The sequence below is a fragment of the Pristiophorus japonicus genome, chromosome 19 (genome assembly GCF_044704955.1).
Source record: "Pristiophorus japonicus isolate sPriJap1 chromosome 19, sPriJap1.hap1, whole genome shotgun sequence".
Lineage (NCBI taxonomy): Eukaryota > Metazoa > Chordata > Chondrichthyes > Pristiophoridae > Pristiophorus > Pristiophorus japonicus.
Window position 1 is genome coordinate 12,568,272 of NC_091995.1, and position 21,663 is coordinate 12,589,934.

At 46.2% G+C, this 21,663-nt stretch overlaps 1 protein-coding gene across 6 annotated transcripts in view; it reads right to left on the bottom strand.

Moving 5' to 3' along the window:
- Nucleotides 1–4,015: 4,015 nt before the first annotated feature.
- LOC139229714 (guanylate-binding protein 1-like) overlaps nt 4,016–21,663 on the bottom strand; it is a 30,815-nt gene continuing 13,167 nt past the window's right edge. For all 6 annotated transcript variants that reach the window (XM_070861246.1, XM_070861252.1, XM_070861247.1 and 3 more), the window contains exons 5-10: nt 11,735–11,928; nt 10,355–10,597; nt 9,575–9,852; nt 9,057–9,269; nt 8,734–8,836; nt 4,016–4,540 (exon numbers count right to left, since the gene is read on the bottom strand). In XM_070861246.1, the coding sequence (XP_070717347.1) occupies nt 4,143–4,540; nt 8,734–8,836; nt 9,057–9,269; nt 9,575–9,852; nt 10,355–10,597; nt 11,735–11,928 (1,429 nt within the window). In that variant the 3' untranslated portion in view covers nt 4,016–4,142. The remainder of the gene's footprint in view (nt 4,541–8,733; nt 8,837–9,056; nt 9,270–9,574; nt 9,853–10,354; nt 10,598–11,734; nt 11,929–21,663) is intronic.

A 21,663-nucleotide genomic window follows, 5' to 3' on the forward strand; every position in this document is an offset into this window, starting at 1 on the left:
ATACGACAGTCCTGCCATCCCAGGAATAACATCAGTAGTAGGGAAAATGCTAGAGTATATTATAAAGGATGTGATAATGGACACTTAGATAATATCAATGGGAATAGACAAAGTCAACATGGATTTATGAAAGGAAAATCGTATTCGACAAGACAGGAGTTTTTTGAGGATGTAACTGATAGAATAGATAAGGGAGAACTAATGGATGTAGTGTATTTGGATTTTCAGAAGACCTTTGATAAAGTCCCATGTAAGAGGTTAGTGTGCAAAATTAAAGCACATAGGATTGGGGGTAATATACTGGTATGGATTGAAAATTGGTTTACCGACAGGAAACAGAGAGTAGGAATAAATGGGTCTTTTTCGGGGTGGCTAAATAAATGATTTGGATGAGGGAACCAAATTTAATATTTCCAACTTTGCTGACGACACAAAACTAGGTGTGATTGTGAGTTGTGAGGAGGCTGCAAAGATGCTACAAGGCGATTTAGATAGGTTGAGTGAGTGGACAAACATATAGCAGATGCAGTATAACATGGATAAATATGAAGTTATCCATTTTGGTAGGAAAGACATAAAGACAAAGTATTATTTAAATGGTGATAGCTTGGGAAATGTCAATGTACAAAGGGACCTGGGTGTCCTTGTACACCAGTCATTGAAAGCAAACATGCAGGTGCAGCAAGCAGTTAGGAAGGCAAATGGTATGTTGGCCTTCATTGCAAGAGGATTTGAGTACAGGTGCAGTTATACAACAGTCTTACTACAGTGAGACTACACCTGGAATATTGGGTGCAGTTTTGGTCTCCTTACCCAAGAAAGGATATACTTGCCATAGAGGGAGTGCAACGAAGGTTCACCAGATTGATTCCTGGGATGGCAGGACTGTCGTATGAGGAGAGATTGGGTCGACTAGGCCTGTATTCACTAGAGTTTAGAAGAATGAGAGGGGATCTCATTGAAATGTATAAAATTCTGATGGGGTTGGACAGACTGGATGTGGGGAGGATGTTTCCCCTGGCTGGGAAGTCTAGAACAAGGGCTCACAGTCACAGGGTATTGTGTAGGAAATTTAGGACTGAGATGAGGCAAAATGTCTTCACTCAGAGGGTGGTGAACCTGTGGAATTCTCTACCACAGAAGGCTGTGGAGGCCAAGTCGCTGAATATATTTAAGGAGATAGATAGATTGCTAGACACAAAAGGCATCAAGGGGTATAGGGAGAAAGCGGGAATATGGTATTGAGATAGAGGATCAGCCATGATCATATTGAATGGCAGTGCAGGCTTGAAGGGCTGAATGGCCTCCTACTGCTCCTATTTTCTATGTTTCTATGTAAATCTCCTCTGTACCCTCCCCCAATGCAATCACATCTTTCCTGAAATAAGGTGACCAGAACTCCATGCAGTACTCGAGTTGTGGCCTAGTGTTGTACACAGTTCAAGCATAACCTCCCTGATCTTGTATTCTATGCCTAGGCTAATAAAGGCAAGTATTCTGTATGCCTTCTTAACCACCTTATCTACCTGTCGTGTTATCTTCAGGGATCTGTGGACATGCACACCAAAGTCCCTTTATTCCTCTCTGCTTCTCAGTGTCTTACGATTTAATGTGTATTCCCTTGCCTTGATAGCCCTCCCTAAATACATTACTTCACACTTCTCAGGATTGAATTCCATTTGCCACTGTTCTGCCCACATGACCAGTTCATTGATATCTTCCTGCAGTCTACAGCTTTCTTCGTCATTATCAACTACAGGCCCAATATTTGTATCATGTGAAAACTTTTTAATCATACGAAAACTTTTTAATCATACCTCCTACATTCAAGTCTATATTATTGATATATACCATAAAAAGCAAAGGACCGAGTACTGAGCCCTGACGAACCCCACTGGACTAGCCTTCCAGTCACAAAAACACCCAGCGACCTTTACCCTTTGCTTCCTGCCTCTGAGCCAATTTTGGATCCAACTTGTCACTTTGCCTTAGATCCCATGGGCTTTTAGTTTCATGACCAGTCTGCCATGTGGGACCTTATCAAAAGCCTTGCTAAAATCCATATAAACTAAATTAAACCCACTAACCTCCTCAAAAAATTCAAAAAGTTACTCAGACATGACCTTCCCTTAACAAATCCATGCTGACTGTCCTTGATTAATCCGTGACTTTGCAAATGAAGATTTATCCTGACCCTCAGAATTTTTTCCAAGAATTTCCCCACCACTGAGGTTAGGCTAACTCGGTCTATCCCCTTCTCCCTTTGATCCTTTTTTTTTTGATCGGCGAAGTGGGAAAGATGATTCGATAGGAGAAGCTACATTGGGGGTAATTTTAACCTGCAAGAAATAAAACATAAAATAAAATGACAAACTCAAGATTATTTGTATAATTTTAACTAAACCCATGAACAAGGATTCACGATTAAATGTAATGAAACCAGAAGTAACTAAACAGAAGGGTTAAAGTATGATAAATTTAGATTCATAGAAAATCTGCAATCAAAGTTTTACACCATTTAGGAAAAGCCGATATTGACAGGAGAGTTTGTTGCTACAACTAACAGCCAAGCATGCACACTTTAAAAAGGATACTGTGGGCTGTTGTTTTGTTGCATAAAGCCCAGATGTTTTGGAAGTACGCTGCCCACCAACTACACCATCCACACTTATCCCAGACACCTGCCTATATCGGGAAAATAGCGCTAACCGCAAGCGTCAACCATAAAGGGGCCGCTTGTAACTTATTAGGCGCACCAACTATTTCGGGCAGAATAATAAATACTTTGCACCTCGTTAATCCCCCTGCCTTTATCAATTTACAAAGCTCTGCTATATTTAGTCAAAGTCAAGTCTTCAATCAGCTGTTCACACCTGGTTAAAGCGGGATTGCCTTAGTCCTGACTAACAATTACAATAGGCAGTTGCTAAGGGCAGCTTTCAGGCATTCTGCACCAAGTTGGTTACGTTCAACCAAGACCTGCTGTGTTATTCCCGTAACCTATTTGGTTATATCGCCCACAGTGTAGCACAAGCAAATCGTGTTAACACCAGCCCGCCCGATTTAGGCATGGGGGCTGTATCCGTATACTTCTCTGTTGCCCCACAACCTCCCCACCTTTCACATTCTTAAAAACAATCCTGACTATAGGCTGAATTGTAGGAGACACTTGGAGCACCACTCCCAATTCACTGCATACATTTACGGTGTAATTAAAGCAGAACTTTATTGTATCAAAGAAGCAGGGCATATGCAAAAAATGTCTTCTCCCAGGTTGCGCCAGCCAGATGTCCAAGTATAAAACAGAGCACCAAAGGCTGACTGAGACACACCAACAGGATTCCTCACTTTATAAAGGGAAAATTTCTGAGGCCAGTCAACACATTGTATGTCTTCAATTAGATCTCAGCCAAGGAGCTCAGAGACACCAGGGCTAAGCTTGCCATGAAAAAGTAACCTAGAGCAATTGGTGATACTAGAGGATGGATGTTGAGATGTTCATGTGTTATTTCTCAGTCCCATTTTTTAAAGCAGTAAAAGCCATTTTGAAATGAATGGGTTAAATGGTGGGACAGCTTGCCTCCCCGCTATAGAACCACCCGATATTCATCCTATTGATTTCAACAGGATTAAAATCAGGCAGGTTCTGTCATGGGCGCGTGAATGGGTCCCTCCCAGTCCCCCCCCCCCCCCCCCTGCTCCCCTATCACCACCCCACTTTCCCCTCCTCAACCACAACCACTCATCCACCCCAACCCCCAACACCCCTCCCCCCCCCCCCCCGACAACCACCACCACCCTGCCCCCTCCCCCACACAACCACTACCATCCCACCCCCCCACAATCGCCCCCCCCCAAAACAACCACCATCCCGCCCCCCACCTCCACCAACCACCCACCATCACCCCGCCACCCCACCCGCCACAACCACCAGCACCCTGACCTGGGCCCCCACAACCACCCCACTCCCCCCAACCATCACCACCCCGTGCGCCCCCCCCCCCCAACTTCCTCCCGCAGCCACCCCCAGTGCCCACCAATTGTCAGATTATTGCCCAGGTAGTGAAGTCTAAAATCTACCCCAAGAATTCATGTGGCAGAACTGTACATATTCTGACACGATAGTTACAAGTACTGGAAGATTATTTACTGGCCATCAGTTTCATGGTTTTATGTGATGAATAAGCATTAACTGCCGTTTCTAGTACACCTTGAACTACTTTAGCCACCGTTGCCAAAGTACTTGGTGTGTCAGCAGACTGCTGCTGCTTCTTTAATGACTCAATCTCCCCCTCCATTCTCTGAGCTTTCAATTGAAACTGGTTCTCCATTAACTCCTTCTGTTCTTTCAATTTGCTGTCCAGTACCATCTGCTGTTCTCTCTGCAAGTTCTCTCTTTCTTCCTCCATCTTTAGCTTCAAGTGTTGGATGCTCTCTTCATAAAACATCTTATTGTTGTCCCGCATCTTCTCTATGGCCTTCACTTCCTCTTCCCGAGCCTTTGCCTCTTGTTTGGCCTTGGCAACTCTCTGCTGCTCAACTTCAAAAGTAGAAAGAAAACCTAATTAGTAATTACATTTACATACATGCATAAATTTGTGCACATACAAACATGCTCACTCACGTGAGCAAACACACTCATGCGCACAAGCACCTTCATAAATAATGTCTTAATTCTCTAAATTTACTGGTGCATGTATTCATTTTCATACATCATTTTTTTTTAGTGATACCTTCCTTTGAGGGGAACGATGATCGATGACCTGGTGACATTGAGCAATTGTGTATGTATCTATGGTGTTCAGGTTAATGGCTTGAACAAACAGTTCACGACCCATGTGCACAATTGTTCTTAATCTTGTATTTAAAATTATGAGGGTTTCTTGACCGAGCAAGAAGGGAGAAATTGTTTCCTCTGGCAAGTGGGTCAGTGACCAGAGGTCATAGATTTAAAATGTAGAGGGGAAATTTCTTCAGAGGGTTGTTAAGATCTGGAATACACGACCTGAAAGTGTGGTGGAATCAGATTCCATCGGAACTTTCAAAGGCAATTGGACATGTACTTAAAGAGAACTAATACAGGGTTATGGGGAGAAGGAGGGAGTGGGACTAATTGAACAGCTCTTTCAAAGAGCCAGCACAGGCACAATGGGGCGAATGGCCACCTTCTGTGCTGCAAGATTCTATGGGGGCGAAATTGCACCACGCCCCAATTGGGGGCGGTAACCTTCCAGAGCTGGCACTTTTACCGCCTGGTGCGGAAGTCACGTCCCCGATGTGTAATTGCCCTTACCGCCCCTGAAAGGATGTGGAGCGTAATGTCCTGTGCTCTACTTCCTTTTGGGGAAGATTCCGGGTCGCTACTGCCTCACTTTCCTCTGCGGAGCGTTAAGGGGTCGGTGCGGGGTGTTGAGGGGTCACAGCGCACGGCCCGGGCTACTAACCGCAGGGCTTGGCGCTGCCAAGGCAGTGCCTCTGCATTTTTTTTACAAAGCTTTTGACAATGTACTACATGGTAGGCTGATCAAAAAGTCCATGGGATCCAAGGGAGTGTGGCAAATTGGATCCAAAATTGGCTCAGTTGCAGGAATCAAATGCTAATGGTTGAGGGGAGTTTTTGCGACTGGAAGGCAGTTCCCAGTGGGGTTCCACAGGGCTGAGTACTCGGCCCCTTACTTTTTGTGGTATACGTTACTGATTTAGGCTTAAATGTAGGGGGCATGATAAACAAATTTGCAGATGGTACAAAAATTGGCCATGTGGTTGACATTGAGGAGGAAACCTCTAGACTACAGGAAGATTTCGATGCACTGGTCAGTTGGGCAAAAAAGTGGCAAATGCAATTCAATTTGGAAAAGTGTGAGGTAATGCATTTGGGCAGGGACAAGGCAGGGGCATACACAATAAATGGAAGGATACTGCAAGGTGTGGAGAAACAGTGGGACCTTGGTGTGCATGCACACAGATCCTTAACGGTAGCAGGACAGGTCGACAAGATGGTTAAAAAGCCATACGGAATGCTTTCCTTTATTAGCCGAGGCACAGTATACAAGAGCAGGGAAGTTATGCTGGAACTGTATACAGCACTAGTTAGGCCACAGCTAGAGTACGGCGTGCAGTTCTGGTCACCACGTTACAAGAAAGGTGTGATTGCACTGGAGGAGATTTACGAGGGTGTTGCCTGGACTGGAAAACTTTAGCTATGAGGAAAAGTTGCATAGGCTGGGTTTGTTTTCCTTGGAACAGAGGAGGCAGAAGGGAGATTTAATTGAGGTGTATAATATTATGAGGGGCCTAGACAGAGTGGATAGGAAGGACCTATTTCCCTTGGCAGAGGGGTCAATAACCCAGGGGCATATTTTAAAATAGTAGGTGGAAGGATTAGAGAAGAGATAAGGAAACATTTGTTCAGCCAGAGGGTGGTGGGAGTCTGGAACTCACTGCCTGAAAGGGTGGTAGAGGCAGAAACCTTCATCATATTTAAAAAGTACTTGGATGTGCACTTAAAGAGCTATAACCTACAGGTCTATGGACCTAGTGCTGGAAGGTGGAATTAGGCTGGTAACTCTTTCTCAACCGGCACGGACACAATGGGCCGATCGGCATGGACATGCTAGGCCGAATGGCCTCTTTCTGGGTTGTAATTTTCTATGATTCTAGGAACTCCCGAGTAATTTCCTAGACAGTGATAGTGCCCACCACTCTCCCCCGCCCCCCCTCCCCCAGGCGAAAACTCTTTTGCGCCGCATTAGCGCCCCCCCAGAGGCGCAAACAGGGCTATAAAAAGTGGCAATTTCACCCCCTATGATTCTACTGTTATTGCTACCTACTACTCGTACTAGCACTAGTGTTACTACTGTTACTAGTACTACATGTATTTATATAGTGGCTTTAACATTGACAAATGTCTCAGGGTGCTTTAAAGAAGGATGCTTTTATTTGTTATAACTGAAAAGCAGCCGTTTCTCTGATTGGCTCTCCATTATCACATTGATCTATTGCTAATTGGTCCCCTTGGAGGATAAGCCACACCCTGAAGTTCCTCTGGAATGGATAACTAGAACCGCCCAGCCCAAGTTCTGATTGCCTTTCCAAATTGTAATTCGATCCATTTTGACTTCAGTAGCCACAGAGGATAGATCTCCCCAATAGCCATCAAGTTCCAGCCGAAGTCCCTTACCCCAGTGCAAGTGCATCTCTCCCCCAGCTGAATACCCTTACCTAAGTGCATGACCTTACACCCCCGCCCCTGCCATAGGTGGGGCATTGTGTGCAGCTTGTTAACAGGTTTATTGAGTATGAAGTGAATAGTGACAGTGTCGTGACTTCTGGATTTCATCCATCCCAACGATGTCCCTTGTAACACATGCACCGAGCTTGCACGCACCAAGGGGTTGAAAGAACATGATCCGTTTTCCCAGGGTTCCCACTCTCTCCTTAAATTCCCCCCCACCTGTGTCTTTCTCACCATCCCCACCATGCTCTCTCTCTCTCCCTTCCCTCCCCCCCCCCTATCCAAGGTTCTCTCTTCCTTCTTTACCCCCCCCCCCCCAGGCTCTCTCGCTCCCCCCCACGAAGCTCTCTCTCTCTCCCCTCCCCCCAGGCTCTCTCTTCCCCCCCCCACCCCCAGGCTATCTCTCTCTTCCCCCCCCCACCACCACTCCAAGCTCTCTCACTCCTCCCCCCCCCCCCCCAGATTCATTCTCTCCCTTCCCCCCCCACCCCACCCCCGCTCGGGGCTTGCGGCACTGCGGGTGGCTCAGGGTTCGGTCGGAGGCGCGGCAGATGCGTGGGGGATGTGTTCAGCTGCTTGGGCCCCCGAGGGCTCCTCCTGGATGGATCGGAAGCAACATGGTGTTGGATCGGGGCTGATTCCTGTTCCTGTTCTGGCTCGGGCGTCGGAGGGGGGATGGGAGAGAAGGATGCATGTGCAGTAAAGGGTTAGTGGGAATTGCGCTGTGTGGGGAGGGGGAGGGGGAGGGGGTTGGTGATATTTGTCTTAACTCTCGCTTCTGCAAAAACCTTTCCATCCGAGCCAGGGTGTCCCTAGAGATGGAGCACATGGTGTCCACCGGTAAGCTCGCAACCTTCCGCGAGAGGTGGGCGCCGGAGAAACTGGACTGCATCACCCCCGGCAACCACATTTTAACTTGAACCATTTAATGTTCAAAGTTTAATTTGTTAATCTGTCAGTTTTAGTGACCCCTTTAATCAAGGGACACTTTATTATTGGTTCAACAAAATAGTTGTGGAGCTGTTGAGTGGGAGTGGTTTAGCCATTTAGCAGTTGGGAGCCTGTGGAGGAAGTGCTGCATCTGCTGTCTGCCTGCCTGCAACCAGGGATTCAGTGAGTCTCCAGGAGAGGAGGAAGAGGTCTGCAACAACCTGGAGATCGAGGCAAAGGAGACATAATCCTAGTCATTGTCCAGGTGCACATGCGTAGATGTTGAATGAGAACACGACAGGGCTCAGCTCTGATGTTATCTTTGGTTAAGTTGAATCTGTTGAAGGAGCCACACCTGAAAAGTTAACCCAGTTTTCACCTTCTCAGATTATGATGAGCCCATTGTGTACATCAAGCACTTTGCGTGGTTAATCTCCGATTGTCAGGTTTTCCCATTTTTATCACCACTTCCACTGCTCACCTGTACCACCGCAGCTCCTGTACGTTAAACTGCTTCATATTTAACCCTTTGATTACTTCCACCAGCTAAGTTACAGTAATTTCCTTACCCAGCAGTTCTTTATCCTTGTCTGTCAGCATTTTGTCAGCCTGTAGCACGGAATCAGCTTCCGGAGTTTTCCGTTTCATGAATTCAATCAAGGCATCTTCAGCCTGTGGGGGTGGGGAATTTAATATACAATTAAAGAAATGTTGGGAGGGGGAAAGTTCATTGCAGGAGTGCTGACTGATGTATTACTGAGAAGAAGCACTGTTTCTTTTTCAGCTTAACGGAGCTACTGATGAAGGTAGAATTGGGAGAGGAATTGAGTTGGTGTAAAATTGGAATCTGTTCCCTGATCAGAAAAGAGCCAAATGGGTGAATAGCATTTACCTTATTCCCCTTTCCAGCGGTGGAGTCAAATTGCAGAATCACCTTCTGGCGATCCTCGTCGTACAGTTGATAACCACCGGGGCGAGCGTAAAACCCCTCTCGCAGTTTCTTCCCCATCTCGCTGGACAAGGACGCCAGCAGGTTTGTGCACATCTCCATGGAAGCAGCTTCATTCTTGTCACAAAACTCAAAATAATGCGTTTGCAACTCAGCCTGGCAACAACAGGAAATGCAGAAATGGTAACCAAATCTAAAGACAACATTGGAGCAGGACTGAATAGTGCAAAATGTGAGGATGGATGGATATTTGATCATTTCAGGGGATCAGGGAGTACTTTAGCAGGACAATTTCCCAGGAGATGAAATGGGCAGGGCAAGAGTCCATGCTGATGTGCAACAGGATATGTGCAACAGAATATGTGGAAGAAGCAGGCTTTTGATAGGCTGAATGGCCATTCCAATTCCATGCTTTTTTTAATGTCCTTATTTGATTTTCTAAATGCGAGCTAGATTCTCACCACCAGTTGCTGGTAGTACGCCTGATCACGGTCATTGAAGGAGCGTCGCATGAAGAGGTCGATGGCCTCTTTCCGACACAGTGTGTGCATCTCTGCCAACTTTTCGGTTTCAGTTGGTAACTTTGCCATCAGATTCATCTGTTGTTGGTAGTGTGTCAGGGCATCTGCGAGGGCCGCTGTATTTTCAATCTTAGCCATACTGGTGACGGCATCACCTACACAAGGTACCGTCCCACTGGCAATAGTGTCGACGTAGGTTTTAGCTAAGATCGCCAACTCTGCAACAAAGTACAGAAGAAAGAGTTCATTATAGAACATTTATAATTATAGATGTTTAAAGAGAGGGTCTCTTAGTGAGCATCAGCAATACTGCCACTAATCCAGCACCAATTGACACTGAATTGGTAATGTCATTCAGAGGCCAAAGCTTGACACAGTGCAAAAGTGGAAGTTGCCACAGTGGTGCAATAAGAGGTGGTGTCATGCAGTTTGGACTGAAACACATTGGTGAGGGAGCTTCCGTCCATCTGTTGTTGACCTGGAAGTGCTTGATGTGAACACCCAGATGGGAACACTGGGTGCCTGAAATGGAACATGTTCTTTGCTCACCACTAGCATCCTTCACCTTGATGAGCACCAAATGTAGAGGAGGGAAAAGAGTGAACCTCAATGGACTCAACACTTTGCTGCCAAAGCCATTAAACAGTTTGGTGGATTTAGCAACAGCCATCAACACTTCAGTGAGCTGACACACTTAGTTGTGTTATTTAGTGCACTTACTTCTACCATTGATCTTGTGACCTCCTTTGATTGTCTTCGGCTCCGATTCAACAAAGATGTACTGGCAGAACTCATGGCACACGTCAACAAATTGGGGATCAAGCTGACTTTCTGGCAGCGTTTCCACCTGGTTTAGATTCTTGCTGCTAGTTGGCTGAACGAAAACAAAACATTTGCGAGACCGGAAGTAGTTCCTGATGCACTCACGGGGCTGGTTGTACTCCGTCACTTTTTTTGAGACACCTGCATTCGATTGGGATAAAATAAAAACTCATCGACTTTGGGTGCCAGTGTGACAGTTTAGCTCAATGTTACTCACCTTTGTTCCATATCCCTGGATACCCTTACCCAACAAAAATCTATCCCTCTCAGTCTTGAAATATGTCAATTTACCAAGGATCACAACCTTTTGGGGGAGAGAGTTCAAGATTTCCACTCTCCTTTATGTGAAGAAGTGCTTCCTGATATTATACCTGAACAGCCTGGCTCTAATTCTTATTCTGAAATCCCCCACCAGATGGAATAGTCTCTCTGCATCTACCTATCAAATTGTTTTAAAGACCTTGGTTAGATCATCCTCAACCTTCAAAATTCAAGGGAATATAAACTACATTTATGCAACCTGTCCTTATAATTTAACCCATTAAGCCCTGGTATCGTTCTGGTAAATTTGAGCTGCACCATCTCCAAAGCCAATAGTAATCCTGGTTAGCACAATTAATGGTATCCTCCTGCAGCCTAAATGATTTCCATGAAATAATATACTGGGTTGCGGGGGTGGGGGCGATGAGGAGGAGGTATAATTTGCACTGTTGAGAGTTAGACAGGGTGCAGAGGAGATTTACTGGAATGGTACCAAAGATGTAAGACAAACTAGTAAAGCTGGCGTTGTTCTCCTTGGAGCAGAGAAAGTTATGGAGAGGTTTAATAAAATGATCAGGGTGTTTTGATAGAGTAAATAAGGAGAAACTGTTTCCAGTGGCAGAAGGGTCGGTAACCAGAGGACACAGATTAAAGGTAATTTGTAAAAGAACCAGAGGTGAGATAAGCAGAATTTTTTTTTTTTTTTTTTTAAAACACAGCGAGTTATGATGATCCAGTGGTGGAAGCAGATTCAACAGTAACTTTCAAAAGGAAATTGGATTAATACTTGAAGGGGAAAATTTTTCAGGGCTATGGAGAAAGGGCAGGGGAGAGTGGGACGAATTGGATCGTTCTTTCAAAGAGCCGACACAGACATGATGGGCCGAATGGCCTCCTTCTGTGTATCATTCCAGAAGTGTACCGGCCCAGAATGGAAAGTACCAATGATAACAAGCTGGTGTAAAGTATAATACAATTTCACATGGGTGAAAGATACTGGATTCATTGTGCAGTTACCTGGCTTGAGTTGTAAACCGTGGTTTAAATATTCATCTGCTGTGGCGTCCTGGCCATTGATTTTCAGTTCCAAGGTGAAATCCCGCACTGCCCAAACAAAGGCCGGAGAGATCTTCAGTAAGTCTAGTTCTTCATCATCGTCATCTTCATCATTGGCCTTCATTTTGATTAGCTCGGTCAGGTCGGAAACGTAACTGGATTTTGTTAAGGAACCGACTGTCTACAGGCCTTTGCACCAGGTAATTACTTTAAAACAGTGTAGGAGGTGGCTATCTACAGACAGTTGTTGTTCAAACGACAAATCTGCTCAAAGATTGGTCACCTGGCATTCGAAGCGAGCAAGTTTCAGAATGTGGAACAAAGATGATTGGGAATGACTCAGTGGTATCTCGGGGAGTGGAAGGACTGGAGCTGGGAAAGGGAAGCTTCAGGTGAACTGACTGAAGAGGAGGTGGAACCAGCAGAGGAGCCGAGAGAAAAAGCAAATTTGGGCTGGACTTTCGGCTTAGCCGTTTTCGTGGCAAAAATGGAGGCGGGGCGAGAAATTTACCGCCCGATTAACGTTTGCACTTTGTGGAGCAACTTTCCTCATTTGGGCCTTGTGCCAGAGAAAGGGGGACCTTGCACTATTTTCGTGGTGCAAAAACTGGATCCTCGCCAACTTTAGTGTGGGGCCTGGAGCGCTTCAAGAGAGGCCTTGGCAGCGGGGGGGGGGGGGGGGGGGAATAAAAAAATTCATAAAAACTTTCAAAAAACATTGCCAACACTCTTACCACACAAATCGCTGCAAACATATAAAATACAAAAACTTTAATTGACCTTTTTTACAGTTTATACAAGTCACTGCCGCCGGGTAAGGTCTGGTCATTGACGAAACTTGTGCCGATGTCGCAATGTGAGCCATTGCACACTTGGCGCAGCTCTCCCCGGAGGTGCTTCCATGCGCCACCGCAAAAACCGACCAGAGGATCACACTGGACAAAAAACAGCTTACCGCCCCAATTTTCGCTGCGGAGGGTCAAAACGCGGCGAAATCCTGGTCGCAAACGACCCGAAAATCCAGCGCAAAGTATTTCATCAGGGGAGAAGGAAAAAGTAATCACAGACAAGGGTAGAGCTAATGGCAATAAGAGTCAAGAAACAAACAGTCAAATGTCCGAAAGCTGCCAGATACAGTGGTTCAACTGGAAAAGATGAACCATTGTGACTGGCAGTTTAGAAAAATAAAAAACACAGGAACGAAAAAGATTTCAGATGAGCAAGAGAGGTGCAAAGTAAGCTGTAACCTCTACTATATTGTTAAAATTCTGGCATTAGATACACATTCTATCCACAAATCCTATTCCACGTTGTCACAAGGTTTGGTCACTCTTTTCCATCTATTATAAATTGCTAGGTCAACGTTTCCCACTAACTTTTGTCATCAATTGTCATCGTGTAGTTGCAGACACAAGCCACTAGATGGACTAAGATTATGAAGTATCTCTCCTAGCTACAAGAAAGAATCATAGAATCATAGAAGTCTACAGCATTAAAGGAGGCCATTTCGGCCCATCATGTCCGTGTCCATGCCAGCCAATAACAGGCTATCCAGCCTCATCCCACTTTCCAGCTCTAGGTCCGTAACCCGCATCCAAGTACTTTTTAAATGTGAGGGTTTCTGCCTCTACCACCCTTTCAGGCAGTGAGTTCCAGACCCAAACAACCCGCTGAAGAAATTTCCCCTCAAATTCCCTCTAAACCTTCTATCAATTACTTTAAATTTATGCCCCCTGGTTGTTGACCCCTCTGCTAAGGGAAATAGGCCCTTTCAATCCACTATATCTAGGCCCCTCATAATTTTGTATACGTCAATGAGGTCTCCCTTCAGCCTCCTCTGTTCCAATAAAAACAAATCCAGCCTATCTAATCTATCCTCATGGCTTAGATTCTCCACTCCTGGCAACATCCTCGTAAATCTCCTCTCCAGTGAGATCGCGTTCTTCCTGACCAGAACTGCACACAGTATTCCAGCTGTGGCCTAACCAGTGTTTTATACAGTTCACGCATAACCCCCCTGCTCTTGTATTCTATGCCTTGGCTAATAAAAGGCAATCATTCCGTATGCCTTCTTAACCACCTTCTCTACCTGGCCTGCTACTTTCAGGGATCTGTGGACATGCACTCCAAGGTCCCTTTGTTCCTCTACACTTCTCAGTATCCTACCATTTAATATGTATTCCCTTTCCTTGTTAGCCCTCCCAAAATGCATTACCTCACACTTCTCCGGATTAAATTCCATTTGCCACTGTTCTGCCCATCTGATCAGTTGATTGATATCTTCCTGCAGTCCGCAGCTTTCTTCTTCATTATCAACGACACAGCGATTTTAGTATCATCTGCAAACTTCTTAATTATACCCCGTATATTCAAGCCTAGATAATTGAAATATACCACAAAAAGCGAGGGACCTAGTACTGAGCTCTGCGGAACCCCACTGGAAACATTCTTCCAGTCGCAAAAACACCCATCAACCATTACCCTTTGCTTCCTCCCTCTGAGCCAATTTTGGATCCAACTTGCTACTTTGCCCTAGATCCCATGGGCTTTTACATTTGTAACCAGTCTGCCATGTCGGATCTTATCAAAAGCTTTGCTAAAATCCATATACACTACTTCATAAGCTTTGCCTTCATCAACCCTCCTGGTTACGTCCTCGAAAAATTCAAACAAGATAGGACACCACCTGCCCTTAACAAATCCGTGCTGAATGACCTTGATCAATCTGTGTCTTTCCAAGTGAAGATTTATCCTGTCCTTCAGGACTTTTTCCAATAACTTTCCCACTACTGAGGTTAGGCTGACTGGCCTATAATTACTCGGTCTATCCCTTTCTCCCTTCTTAAACAAAGGTACCACATTAGCAATCCTCCAATCCTCTGGCACCACACCTGAAGTCAGAGAGGATTGGAAAATGATGGTCAAAGCCTCTGCTATTTCCTTTTTTGCTTCATTTAACAACCTGGAATACAGTTCATCTGGGCCTGGGGACTTATCCACTTTCAAAGCTGCTAAACCCCTTAATACCTCCTCTCTTTCATGATGTTTATTTCATCTAATATTTCACACTTCTCCTCCACAGTGTTTGCATCGCCCCTCTCTTTTGTGAAAACAGACACAAAGTATTCATTAAGAACCATACCCACATCATCCGCCTCCACACACACATTACCCTCATGGTCTCTAATAGGCCCTATCCTTTCTTTAGTTATATAGAAACATAGAAAATAGGTGCAGGAGTAGGCCATTTGGCCCTTCGAGCCTGCACTACCATTCAATAAGGTCATGGCTGATCATTCACCTCAGTGTACCCCTTTCCTGCTTTCTCTCCATACTCCTTGATCCTTTTAGCCATAAGGGCTATATCTAACTCCCTCTTGAATATATCCAATGAACTGGCATCAACAACTCTCTGCGGCAGGGAATTCCACAGGTTAACAACTCTCTGAGAGAAGAAGTTTCTCCTCATCTCAGTCCTAGAAGGTTCACCCCTTATCATTAGACTATGTCCCCTGGTTCTGGACTTCCCCAACATCGGGAACATACTTCCTGCATCTAACTGTCCAGTTCCGTCAGAATGTTATATGTTTCTATGAGATCCCCTCTCATCCTTCTAAACTCCAGTGAATAAAGGCCCAGTCGATCCAGTCTCTCCTCATATGTCAGTCCTGCCATCCCGGGAATCAGTCTGGTGAACCTTCGCTGCACTCCCTCAATAGCAAGAACGTCCCTCCTCAGATTTGGAGAACAAAACTGAACATAATATTCCAGGTGAGGCCTGGTCATGAATGGAGGTCCCCGACACCTCCTCAGCAATCTCTTTCCAGGCATTCATGAAAATCTTGCGAGTCTGTACAACTGCAGTAAGACCTCCCTGCTCCTATACTCAAATCCCCTAGCTATGAAGGCCAACATACCATTTGCCTTCTTCACCGCCTACTTTACCTGCATGCCAACTTTCAATGACTGATGTACCATGACACCCAGGTCTCGTTGCACCTCCCCTTTTCCTAATTTTCCGCCATTCAGATAATATTCTGCCTTCGTATTTTTGCCACCAAAGTAGATAACCTCACATTTATCCACATTATTACTGCATCTGCCATTCGTTTTCCCACTCACCTAAGCTGTCCAAGTCACCATGCAGCCTCTTAGCATCCTCCTCACAGCTCACACCACCACCCAGCTTAGTGTCATCTGCAAACTTGGAGATATTACACTCAATTCCTTCATCTAAATCATTATATATTGTAAATAGCTGGGGTCCCAGCACTGAGCCCTGCGGCACCCCACTAGTCACTGCCTGCCATTCTGAAAAGGACCCATTTATCCCGACTCTCTGCTTCCTGTCTGCCAAACAGTTGACCCACGTCAATGCATTACCCCCAATACCATGTGCTTTAATTTTGCACACCAGTCTCTTGTGTGGGACCTTGTCAAAGGCCAAATACACCACATCCACTGGTTCTCCCTTGTCCACTCTACCAGTTACATGCCCAAAATATTCGAGAAGCTATCCTCTTGCGCTTAATATATTTATAAAACATTTTGGGGTTTTCCGTGATTTTACTTGCCAAGAATTTTTCATGCTCTCTCTTTGCTTTCCAAATATCATTTTTCATTTCACCCCTGAATTTTCTATACTCCTCTCGAGATTCTGCAGTATTTAGCCCTCGGTATGTGTCATAAGCCTCCCTTTTTTTCTTTATCCTACCCTGTATATCCCTCAACATCCAGGGGGCTCTACATTTGTTAGTCCCACCCTTTTTCTTTAAGGGCCCATATTTGGCTTGACCCCTACGGATCTCCTCCTTGAATGCTTCCCACTGTTCTGACACCGATTTACCTTCAAGTAGCTGTTTCCAATCCACGATGACCAAATCACTTCTCAGCTTAGCAAAGTTGTCTTTTCCTCAATTTAGAACTTTTATTCCTGGTCTATCCTTGTCCTTTTACATAACTACCTTAAATCTAACTGAATTATGGTCACTAGCACCTCAATGCTCTCCCACTGATACCCCTTCCACTTGCCCAGCTTCATTCCCTAAAACGCTCCCTCCCATGTTGGGCTTGCTAAATACTGGCTAAAAAAATTCTCTTGAATGCATTTTAGGAATTCCACATCCTCTATACCCTTCACACTAATTTTGTCCCAGTTAATATTAGGATAGTTGAAATGCCCTACTATTGCTGCCCTATAGTTTTTGCACTTCTCAGAAATTTGCCTATATATTTGCCCTTCTATCTCCCTCTCACTGTTTGGGGGGGTCTATAGTACACTTCTACCTGTGTGATCACCCCTTTTTTGTTTTTCAGTTCGACCCATATGGCTTCGTTTGATGATTCCCTCTAACATATCATCCCTCCTCACAGCTGTAATAGTTCCTTTAATCAATACCACGACCCCCTCCCTCCCTTTTTAAACACCTCTCTATCCCGTCTGAAGATCCTGTAACCAGGAATGTTGATCTGCCATACCTGCCCCCCTTTTAGCCATGTCTCTGTAATAGCTGTAATATCATACTCCCAAGTGTCTACCTTTGCTCTTGGCTCATCTGCCTTACTTGCTATACTTGCATTGAAGTATATACCATTTAGCACAACCAGACCGCCTTGTTGACTACTTTCTAGCCCTTGTTTCCTCTGTCCTTCAAATTCACTTTCTACATTTTTGCTTTCAAATTCCAGCTTTACTTCCCTACCTACTGAATCCATTCTCGGGTTCCCATCACCCTGCCAAGCTAGTTTAAACCCTCCCCAGCAGCACTAGCAAACCCCATGCAAGGTTATTGGTCCCGGCTCTGTTGAGGTGCAACTTGTCGGTCGTGTTCAGGTCCCACCTCACCCAGAAGTGCCCCCAATGCCTCAGGAATCAGAATGGGGAAGAAATTGGGGAAGAAATTGGGGTCGTTTTCACCTCCATTAGCTCCCTCAGGGCACAAACAACCTTTTGCCCGGGTGTGGCACGGTTAACTGTGGCGGTAACTGGTAGCGTCCCGTGCTGACCGTTTTCAGCCCAGAGCAAAAATTCTGTATCGTCCCCCCTGGAGCTGCACCGGACGATGCCAGCCACAGCATCAAGGGGTGCGTACATGCAGGTGGGTGACCGCTCACGGGCACTAGTTAAAGGGGAGGTGGCGTGAGCAAAAAAAAAGTCTGACTTACTTGTCGCGGCCCGTTGCCTCCTTGAATGTAGGGTCCGTGCAATGATCTGGCACTCCGCTCCCAGGAAGTCCAGGTAGGGCTCAGCAGATTCTGCAGCTTGGCCCTCCCCTTTAATGAAGGAAAGGGCCTCTCCTACACAGCAGCACTATGCGGCCCAGTGTGTAGTTACAATCACCCTTGATTATTGCTGTTCCCTTTTTACAAGTCCCCACTATTTCCTGGTTTATACTCCAACCACAGAGTTGCTACTGTTAGGGGGCCTATAGGCTATGCCCCCGTGACCTTTTCCCCTTACTATTCCTTATCTCCACCCAAACTGTTTCAACATCCTGATCATTTGAGCCAATATAGTTTCTCACTGTTGCAGTGATTCCATACTTTATCAATAGAGCTACCCCACCTCCTTTTCCTTTCTGTCTGTCCTTCCAGATTGTCATGTATCCCTGAATATTTAATTCCCAGTCCTGGTCACCTTGCTATCAGATCATACCCATTTCTATCTATTTGTGCCGTCAACTCATTATTTTGTGACGAATGCTACGTGCATTTAGACAAAGTGCCTTTAAATTTGTTTTTTTTACCCTTTTTTCCTGCTTATTTCCTCTCTCCTTCAGAAGAATGAGAGGGGATCTCATTGAAACGTATAAAATTCTGACTGGATTGGATAGACAGCATGCGGGGAGGATGTTTCCCCGGGGCTGGGAAGTCTAGAACAAGGGGTCGCAGCCTCAGGATACGGGGTAGGAAATTTAGGACCGAGATGAGGAGAAATTTTTTCACTCAGAGGGTGGTGAACCTGTGGAATTCTCTACCACAGAAGGCTGTGGAGGCCAAGTCACTGAATATATTTAAGAGGGAGATAGATAGATTTCTAGAAACAAAAGATATCAAGGGGTACGGGGAAAAAGCGAGAATGTGGTGTTGAGATAGAGGATCAGCCATGATCATATTGAATGGCGGAGCAGACTCGAAGGGCCGAATGGCCTACTACTGCTCCTATTTTCTGTGTTTCTGATCTGTGTAGCACTGCACCCCGCTTACTTTGCTTCTGCTCCGTTAGCACCCCAGAAAGGAAGTGCAGTGTGTTTTTTTGTGCTCCACTTCCTCTCGGGGGCGGTAACCTCAATTTCGAGAGCGGGGTGAAACTTCTGTGCCTGGTGCTGGAAGTCCCGCCTTGCCGATGTTACTGTTATATATGTATGTAAACCATACCCAAATGTAAGACTTGCCACTAGGGGGCACACTTGTGGGAGACCGAAGGGTCACTGGTGCACCCTGGGGAAAGCAGGTATAAAAGGTGATTCACCATGTTGCTTCCTCACTCTAGAGTCTGAATAAAGAGACCAAGGTCACAACAGTTTAAACTTGCGATATAGTCCTGTGGATTTATTCTGAACATAACAAATTGGCGACGAGTAACAGATCACGAACTTTCATGTGGTAATGGCTGCCATTGGTATTCTTGAGAGATTCGTTGAGGGTGATGATTGGGAAGTCTTCGTTGCGTACCTCGACCAGTACTTTGTGCCAACGAATTGGACAAGGCTGAGACGGTGATCAAGCGCAGGGCGATTCTCCTCACCTTTTGTGGGTCATCGGTATATGGCCTCCTAAAAAATTTGTTGGCACCGGTCAAAATAACGGACGAATCTTATGCAGAGCTGTGTACGCTGGCTAAGGAACATCTCAAGCCAAAGGAGAGCATCCTGATGGCCAGGTACTGCTTTTACATGCACCGTCGCTCCGAGGGCCAGAATGTGGCGAGTTTTGTCGCTGATGTAAGACGCCTTGCGGGGCACTGTGGCTTTACAGGATCCTTGGGGGAAATGTTGCGGGATTTTTTCGTGCTTGGAATTGGCCACGAGGTCATCCTTCGCAAACTGCTGTCTGCCGAATCCCTAGATCTGAGCAAGGCCATCACGATAACCCAAGCCTTCATATCTACGAGCGATAACACAAAACAGTTATCTTCACGGAATCGAAGCTCACCGGCCAGCATCGTGCACAAAATAATGTTTGCAGCAGGCAGAATGGCACAGGTAGGGCCCACCCGATTGCAGAGGCCACACCTAGGCCTAGAGTGACTCAGAGTCCGCCGTGGAGTGTGAATGTGTATCCATTAACACCATGTTGGCGCAATGGGGGCAGCCATAGAGCTCATCAATGTTGATTCAAGCCCTATGTGTGGAAGGGCTGTGGAACAATGGGGCAACTCCAGCAAATGTGAAAATGATCTCTGACTCACCTCCTGGCAAATTCAGGAGAGGACGACCAATCCAGCGAGGTTCACGATGAACGAGCAGGAGAGGCAACTGAACCCGAGGATGAAGAGGAAGCATATGGGATACACACCTTCACCACCAAAAGCCCTCCGATAATGTTAATGTTGAACCTAACGGTACTCCAGTCTCCAGAACCAGACACGGGGGCGGGTCAATCAGTTATGAGCCAGAAGGTTTTCGAGAGGCTGTAGAGCGACGAAGCCAAGCGACCCGAGCTGATCCCGATTCAGGCAAAGCTGCGCACCTACACCAAGGAACTGATACCAGTTATTGGTAGTGCGGACATGAGAATATTCCATGAGGGAGCGGTGCACGATTTATCACTGTGGATTGTTTCAGGTGATGGGCCAGTGCTGCTTGGCAGGTGGTGGATGGGGAAGATTCGATGAAACTGGGAAGACCTCTGCGTACCTTCTCCGGCAAACGAGGCCTCCCTTTCCCAAGGGCCGGGCAAACCCCCACTTCCAGCTGAACCAGGCATCGAAGTGCAGATCCATTTGCAGATCACCGAGGCACAGGCCACTCATCACAACCACGAGCAATGGTACAGGCGCGGTACCCACCACCCGAAGCCGACGACCCCTTCGCAACGATGGAAGAGGCTCCGGGTCGACCATGCGGAATGGGACTCCGGCCGAAACGATCCGAATGCATCTTCCCGACACCAGAGGCAAAATACCTGGGGAGGAAGATCACGGCAGTCGGCATCACGGACACAGACGAGAGGACGTCCAGACCACGGGACGAGAAGGCGACAAGACCACGGGATGAGGGTGCATCCAGACCACGGGACGAGAGACCATGGAAGGTCGCTGCAACGGAACGGAGGAATGTGTTGCCCAGCAAGGAAGACGACTGGGTTCGGGTCAAAGGTAAAGGGGCGGCCGCGATGAAGGCCAGGAACCCACTACGCTCAAATAAATTGTGTGCACCATGTAACGCTTGCGAGCGGTCTTTCGCGGCCAACGATGTACCATTGTATGGGGTTGGGGGTACCTTACAACAAGCCAAAGTAGCGGGCGAACACCAACCGGTCGTTTATGTATCTGACAAAGTACTTTTAACAAGCGATGTGTTATCACACGGGGTCGGGTGTGTTGTACAGCAAGCCAAAGTAGCGGGCGAACCCCAATCAGTTGTATATGTATCGAACAAAGTACTCGTAGCAAGTGAGATGTTACCGCACGGGATCGGGAGTGTTGTGCAGCAAGCAAAAGTAGCGGGCGAGCCCCAAACGATTGAACATGTATCAAATAAGTTAAACAAAGCAGTAGCCTATGTTCATGGACTAAAGAGACATATCGTCCGTGTCCCAATATGTGCTCGAGTCAGACAAGCTGCTCATCCCACAAGCTTGGGAGAGCAGAGACACCATTATCAATGCGTTGTTTCGAGAATGTCCAACACTGTCTGTGCACTGTAACATGATCCACCATGGGCCAG